The sequence below is a fragment of the Athene cunicularia genome, assembly GCF_003259725.1.
Source record: "Athene cunicularia isolate RWA chromosome 8 unlocalized genomic scaffold, athCun1 chr8_part1, whole genome shotgun sequence".
In the NCBI taxonomy this organism is placed as follows: Eukaryota; Metazoa; Chordata; class Aves; order Strigiformes; family Strigidae; genus Athene; species Athene cunicularia.
In genome coordinates this window covers 31,344,500-31,352,321 of record NW_020799109.1, presented here as the reverse complement: position 1 = coordinate 31,352,321, position 7,822 = coordinate 31,344,500, and the positions used below count along the sequence as shown (strand labels likewise).

General features: G+C 51.2%; 1 protein-coding gene across 3 annotated transcripts in view; it reads right to left on the bottom strand.

The window, feature by feature from the left end:
* The window catches only part of TNR (tenascin R), an 83,385-nt gene that overhangs the window by 15,959 nt on the left and 59,604 nt on the right, over window positions 1-7,822 (bottom strand). For all 3 annotated transcript variants that reach the window (XM_026853765.1, XM_026853764.1, XM_026853766.1), the window contains 7 exons: window positions 7,286-7,555; window positions 5,344-5,529; window positions 2,429-2,518; window positions 2,053-2,316; window positions 1,141-1,407; window positions 910-1,029; window positions 221-364 (listed from right to left, as the gene is read on the bottom strand). In XM_026853765.1, the coding sequence (XP_026709566.1) occupies window positions 221-364; window positions 910-1,029; window positions 1,141-1,407; window positions 2,053-2,316; window positions 2,429-2,518; window positions 5,344-5,529; window positions 7,286-7,555 (1,341 nt within the window). The remainder of the gene's footprint in view (window positions 1-220; window positions 365-909; window positions 1,030-1,140; window positions 1,408-2,052; window positions 2,317-2,428; window positions 2,519-5,343; window positions 5,530-7,285; window positions 7,556-7,822) is intronic.

Genomic DNA, 7,822 nt, shown 5'->3' with positions numbered 1-7,822 from the left:
GCGTTGACTACCCATACATATTTGGGAAAAGCTTTCCCTAGGCATACTTCAAAAGTCCTTGTGAGCCTCGCTTATCATCTCGAGCTTGCATCAGGCTGGCGTGAGGTCCAGCTTGCTCTCAGCTGCCTGATTGCTATTGTGAACAGGGGCTTCCAGCCCTGCCTGGGGCTGGATCTGGCACTGTTTGATTGCTACCTGCCCACCAGAAGCCCATTCCCACCTGTGTGCACGATAATGGAGGCCACCTCACTCTCCTCCCGGCCCCGCATGCTCTTCACCCCAATCTCGTACTTGGTGGCAGGCTGCAGGTGGTGGAGGGTGTACTCAGTGACATCTCTGGCAATGGCGATGCTGTCTGTCCTCCCTGCGGGGATGGAGCCAAGAGCTTTGGCATCACGTTTGGCCCTGTCCCTGGAGTACAGGAGGTACTTGGGAGGGGAGAGCAATGCCACAAGCCCTCTCCAGGGCTGATATTGGAGGTAACTGGGTTTAGTGCCTGCAAGTGCGCACCTGCATACCCATCACTCTGCTGGCTCAACCTTTTTGGCATCATAGGCAAAACTAGGGCCAAGTCAGATGAGCCAGGGGAAGTAGGTGAGGGAGGTGGGATTTCAGGATCAGGCCCTGAATTAACCATCCCTGGGGAGGGTACACTACAGGGGTCACTCCCTGTGCCACTCTCTGTGCCAAGATGGCTCTTGGCTGCAGTGGTCCCTTCCCATCCTCATCCCAGACCCTGTCATCCATCCCCACAGCCTCTTGATTCATCCCAGCTATCAGTGGCTTTTCCCAGGGCACAGCGCTGCTGCCTGGGGTGAGGATGACCTGGGTCTTGCTTGTGCCATTGGGTGGATGGAGGGTTGGCAGCTGTAAGCTCAGGACATAAACAAGAGTGGTCTGACCCATTACCTTCAACAGCACGGTAGGATATTCTATAGTGGTCAAAGGCAGCAATGGGAGGGCTCCAGTAGACCATCATGGACTCCTGGGTGACATTGCCCACCCTGAGGTCCTTTGGCGCATCGATCCCTGGTGAGATGGAACAGAAAGCAAAACTATGTGAGGCAGATCCTCTCCCCATCCTCCTGCCCACGCTTCTGGTGGCGTCCCATGCCCCTCTGGGGTGGGGTCCCATGGTACCTGTTGTGATGGAGCCCACGACAGGCTCAGAGCTGATGGCACCATGCATGGCCACCAGTGACACCAGGTACTCGGTGGATGGCTGCAAGCCCGTCAGGCTGGCATGCCTGTGAGTGCCATCAAGTGTGATCTGTTGTGCCTTCTCTTCATCCTGAGGGCTGTAGGTGAGGATGAGGCGGTCTGCTGGTGGGGATGGGTCACTCCATGTGACATTCACACTGGAGGATGTCAGCTGGGAGAAGTGGAGCTGTGTAATGGGCCGAACCCCTGCGAAATGGAGAGGAGAAATGCAACCCTGGTCTGCAGATCCTGGCCTCCACATTGTTCCCAGCACTTGTACAGGAAATAGCCAAGAGAGGTGGCAAAGCTGGAGCTCTGGGCCCTCCATTGATCTGAAACTTTGCTGGGATTGAAGCAGAACCAGGAGGGGAAAAATGGTGTTTGCTCTGCCTGCAAACACCCTCCATCCCAGACCCATATGGTGGGTGATGGGGCTGTACCACTATAGATAGTATGTGTGGTCTGGGCTTCTTGACTTCAGGCTTTTCAACCAGAGGTGCTTGTGAGGTCACTGAAGGTTTTGTTTCTCCTTCATAAGGACATACAAGCCACCCTGAACACAGAGGACAGCATGGACTGTCCATTCCCCCAACCATGACTTGTTCTTAAGAGAGCCTTCAGCCAAGCAGGTGTGCTCAGTGCTGCTGGTGAAGGGGACAGTGACCCCCCACACTGATAGGGCAATCCTCTTCCTGAGGTCAATGGACCTGCTCCTACATGGATGCATTGCTGTCATCCCCATCATCACCACCTGAAGAGTTTCAGCACTGAGGAAGTGGTGGCTGGTGGACGTGCCAAGGTGGGGTGGTGGGGTCTGTGCCCTTGGCCCCATCCCAACTTGTCTTTCTCTACCTGTGAAGGCATCCACAGTGGCCTCCAGACTCTGCTGGCGTCCTCTCTCGGCGATGATGGAGATGGTGTACTCTGTCCCAGGCTCCAGCTCTGAAAGGGTGAGCTGTGACTTGTCCCGAGGCACTGTCACTTCGGAGGCCATCCCTGAGGCAGGGGTGAAGGTGACACGGTAGTGGTCGATGGGACCTGTGGCTTTCGTCCAGGCCAGTGAGATGGATGTCTCTGTTGAGGCTGTCACCAGGAGATCCCGTGGGCTATCAAGCTCTGTGGGAGAGGGTTGGTGCAGACCTCTGTGCCCATGCATGAACTGTCCCATGGTGACATCTGAGCCATAGGAACCAGCTGTGCTTGGAGCACTCAGAGGGGCCAAACTCACCAGTTCTGGCATTCATGGTTGCTGGCACACTCTGCTGGTTGTCCATCACGGCTGAAATTCCAATGCCGTACTCCGTCCCTGGCACCAGATCTGCCAGGAGGTGCAAAGGACATGAACAGACGTGAGGGCAACACCTGGCTGGGTGGCCTCTAGATGCAAACCCCCACCTCCCATGGCTGGGGACAGGGTGGGACCCTTCTGAGCATCCCTGGCATAAGCAGCCCTCCCACAGGTCAGCAGTTCCTCTGTGTTTTGCAGAAGAGCTGAGCCTTTTTTAAAAGCTCAATGGATGCCTTTTGACAGGGAATTTGGATTATTCTAGCTCAGAAATAAGCAATTTTTAAAAGTCGTTGCTGAGGTCTGCTGTAATTGCTGGCACTGAGACAGAAATTGTGTGTGTGTGTGAGCTGAGATGGGAACGATAAAGTAGCTATATTTGTTTCTAAAGTGATTCAACATCAAATATTGTCAGAGAGTTGTCTCGAAGAGAAATAAATTATGCAGAGTAAATTAGATGCACATTAATTAGGAAAGGCACAGTCTTTCTGGGAGCCAAATCAAGCACTGCTCCTTGGTGTGGATGTATGCTGTGATGCCTCTCTCAAGGGACATGGGTATCGAGTTCATCCAGCTCCTTTCCTGCACACCTCTTGCTGATTGACGTTTTATCTCTGTGGGACATCCCCTGCCTCTGCCTGTCACTTCTGCTTGGATGCTGGTGCCTTTATTCCCCTCCTCCCTGTGTTTCATGATCTTTCCCAGGGGGCTATAGAAAGCCATAAACCCCCCAGCCCAGCCTCACCCTCCCTTATCCAGGGGCAGTATCCCCTGAAGCCACCAAAACCTTCCCTGAGAGGCCAGAAAGGAGGAAAACCCCCATCCCCTGTTCCTCTCCAGTCTTGGTGCCAGAGAAGAGAGGGACCGCCTTTGCCCCTGCCCAGTAAGTGTCAGAAGTAAACTGGAAAGGAGGAGAAGAGCCTGGGAGAAAGGGGAAGGAAAAGGAAGAAATGAGTAGGAACATTTAAAATTATGCATTTTTTTCTCCCAGCTCTTTTGGGTAGAGAAAAATTATGGATATTTATGTGCAAATCCTGAATTTGGAGAGAGACATATGGGGCAGGGCAAGGCTTGCTGTATTTTTTATCTTAAATCTTTGATAAACCCTGCTCAGCGCCATTCCTCACTGCTTTTCCTGCAGGCAGCTGAAGGCAGCTGAAGGAATTGCTGGTTGCTTTCATGCCATGGATCCCACCAGGTCCTGCATGGCTGGAAACCCATCCCAACAGGCTTTGCACCACATGCAACAGGACTTTGGAGGATAGGACTACCACATGCGTAACAGAGCTGTGGGAGAGGCTCATGTGCCATCTACGCTATGCTATCCTGGATTTTTTTTTGCCAGCAGAACGGTTTTTAGGTTAGTTTCTGCTATGATTAGATTTTTTAAAAATTGTTTGTTTATTGCGTAGTACCCTGGGAACTAGAAGCAGTGCACTTGGGTGATGATGGAGGCACTATATAAAAATTGCTTACCACTATTGACTTAAGCCTCCGCATCTCTGGAACTTGCTCTGGGGGGCATTTCTTGTATCCCTGCCTGAGTCTGACAGAGAGTTGGCAGCTTTTTTTTATTTTTATTGAGAAAAACAAGAGCCTTCAGGCTGCCATGTCCTCTGATGCAAGCTCAGGCTCTGCCATGGGTGTTACTGCAGTTTGGACCACTGGGGTAGTATTGCACCTCTGCTCCAGGGACGGGGATTTGGCCTATTTTCAGTGCTCCTTCTCACCTACAAAGGCAGTAATGTCCTAGAGGAAAGCTGACAGGTGACCAGCACTTAGTCTCCAATCTCATCCCACTTCTCCATGCATGTCCCCATCATGAATGCAGCAGAAAATATCCCTAACATTTTTCTTTATTCTGCATACCACATTTTTCAAGCTAACTGCTCTAATTGCTTTCTTGCCCTCCAGCCTTTCTTGTGAGTTGGTGCTGCTGTGCCTGTAACTTCACATTCCACTTTCCCACTGAACCCACACCTACTGTTCCTTATGGCAGAGATCTCTGAACCCTCTTTGGGCTGTGGAGGTCCCAGGAGGGCAAAGAGAGTCAATGTGGAAGAATCTGGTGTCCTGCCATACTGAGAGTTTCAAGCTCAATGACTGATCTTTTTTGTATATGTGTAAGTTTTTTCTTTGCTCAAAAAAAATAAAAATGCCACTGGAGCTGCAAATCCAGCAGGCAAGCAGTTGTTGAAAAAAAGGAAACCAGATCTCACACGGTGTTTCACTGTGTTGCTGCAAAAGGTGTTTGGGACTTCCCTGACAGTGGGAGGCGGGTGGTAGTTGCAGTGCCCAGTGGCATCCCCTGTGCTGACCTAAATAATGTACTGCTTGAAGGACATGCTCAAAATTAACATCCCTGGATCTGTATCTGTGTTGTGCACAGTTAGGAAAAAACCCAATGAACTTGGACAGCCTGGTTTCCCATCACTGCCTACGGGGCATAAGCACCTGTAGCTCTTTCCCAGCAAGAAAAAAAAAGGAAGGGTGAAATATTATTTTCCTCTAGATCAGCCTAAAATTCTTCCTCTCCCCGTTTCTCACTTTGCTCCTTGCCAGCTCTATTTGGCAGCTGGACAGACCCTTGCTGGAGGTGCATTGCTGAGCGGTGCATCACTTGGAGTGCATTGTTCATCTCACAGATAAGCAGCACCCAAATCCAAACCCACAGAGGGGAAAATGAGCTTCATCCCAAAGGAAAATATTTTCTTTGGTAACTAGTAAACTCCAAAACAGCCTCAAATATGTGCCAGCATAAGGGGCAACAGATAATTTGTGCCAGTTTGGACTCTCCTTTGTCCTACCTGTTGGAGAGGAGAAGGAGGGGGAAGAAGGGTGCATGGGTGCACACATACCTGCAAGGGTGGCCCGGGTGGTGGGACCAGTGTCGCGCGGCACCAGGACTTCATGGTAGTGTTCCCCAGCCAGGGTGCTGTAGACCACCCTGTAGCTGTGTGCCTCAGCCTCGCTGTTGTCCCAGGCGAGCTCGAGGCTGGCAGGTGTCCGTGAGCCCACCCGCAGGTTCTTGGGGGCATCAATCTCTGCGCAACACAAGGGAGAGAGGCACAGTCTCACTGTCGGGCACCAGGAACACACCCTGTAGCCTTGGCACAGCTAAACAGCAGTTGAGGTGTACCCGGGTGTGATGTCATGTGTGGCCCCTCCTCGTTGGGGCATGTCCCTTCAGAAAGGGCTGGGGCATCTGCTCTTAAACCTCCTGCTCAGCAGAGACTGGTAGATACCAGCCATGAGACTGACGCAAGTGCTGGAGCATTCACAACATCCCTCAGTCACTTTGGGAGCTAATTGCATGTTATTTGAAAAAGAAAAGTGTTTTCCTCCTATATTAGAGTAAGGGAAACTGAGGCGGTGTGCCTAAGAGAAAAAGGGCTCTGTAGCAGTCACACATTAGCCTGAACTGCTCTTAGAAGAACCTTGAGCATCTTTACAGGCTCATTCATGCTCATACGTTGCCTGAAGGGTTTGTTTATTAGTGCTGCTGAGGCTGTGCACCAAATCTGCTCTGGTTTGCACAATAAACCTCTCCAGCGAGTGATGGGTTGGTGCTGGGCAGGGAGTGGGCACCAGCAGATGTGGGATAATTACTGCTCCTTGATGGATCTGTGTTTAGGTGGGGATTTTTTATGTTGCCTTTTAGAAATAAAGCAAGGAAGGCTAATGCAGCAAATCAGTCAGGGTGAACATCTCGTCCAAAATATTTATCTATAGAGATATATACACACACAATTCACACACTGCAGTTATTATAGCAGAAGCCTAGTACCCGCCAGTAACGTACATGACAAGTAATTTATATACCATAAACCAGCACTGAAATACATGCTCTACCTCCTCCTTTATGGCACAGTAAATTAAACCTGTTAGCTATCTGCAGGCTTAACATTAATTAAAGTTTTACCGACCAGTTAGGGTTTTCAGAGAAGATATAAAATAAGATAACCACGTTTCTGACTGGACTGCATTCAGCCGCTTTGACTGCTGATTCCTCAGGCAAGGCATCTCAACGCTGAATGGGAGCAAGTATCACCTTGAATTCAGACCTGTGCTTGCTGTTTTGGTGCTTTTGAGAATTGCATGTTGATCTACGGGTGCTGTTAAGGGCATAAACTGCTGGGTTTTAAAGTTTTAGCTGTGTTTGAATGAGCACCTCTGCTGGTGAGGACATGTGTCCCAGGCAGCAGCAGGTTCAGCCTTGATGCTGCAGCAGGACGTGGCCAAGATGGGTTTTGCTCAGGGGTTGTCATCTAAATGCAGGTTTTTGAGTCACCTGCCTGGTTGCTGGCATCTGGGATCACCTGGGCTGCCCTGGGGACCATGCGAGCATCCCTGTGGGGCAAAAGGCATGAAGACCTGTTGTACTGGAGGACTGGGGACTAAAGAGAAATGTAGGCACTAGTGGAGACTTCAGAGGGTGGTTTAGGGTGTGTTTTAGGGTGAGCTGAATCATTTGCTCTGCCTTGCTCTGCATCAGGATTGTGTTGGGATGTGGGGCATCTGCATTCAGACATCTCCATTCAGACCTGAATCTTAACCATCATGTTTTCATTGTGCTGATTCCTCCCAGTATACCAGATTAAACCCCAGCTCACTTGTGCCAGGGAAAACCCAGGTACCACCAAATCCCAGGTACAAAACCCCCTTGATTCGGCTCCAGATATGCAAAATCCCATGCTCATTCCAAGAGAGCCCATCTACAGATTGCAGCAAGCCATCTGCCCATGCTTGCTGGAGGCTTAAAAATGCATGCTAGTTCTCCCAGCAAAGCCATCTAGCTACCTGTGGTGAACTGAGCAAGGGCTGGCCGGCTCTCGTTGTCACCCCGGAGGGCACTGACGGAAAGGTGGTAGCAGGCGCCAGGGCGCAGGGCCTGCAGGGAGTACTGGCTGAGGGGGGGTTGCAGGCGGAAGGTGGTCCTCCCGCCCTCCCCGTCCGCCAGCCCGTACTTCAGCAGGATGGCGTCCACTTTGGCACGTGGCGGCGTCCACTCAACGAAGGCCACTGTGTCGGAGACGTCCCGCACCAGGATCTGCGTTGGGCCATCGATGACTGTGGAGGAGGGGGGGAAACAGGCAACTGTTATTTTGGGAGAGTTGGATGGGGAAAGGTGGCAGCTTTGGGGACACCAAACTTCAGAGATGCTTCAACCCGACCTCCAGAGTGTCTTGAATTAGCAGCTGGGGACAAGGCAGAGAGGTGACATAGGCAAGAGACATGACCCCCTGCCCCAAGGTACTCAGAGCATTTCATCCTGGTGGGTTCCCAGTCCTTTGTCAGAGTCTTCTGACTCTTTCCTGAACCCTCTCTCCTTCACCA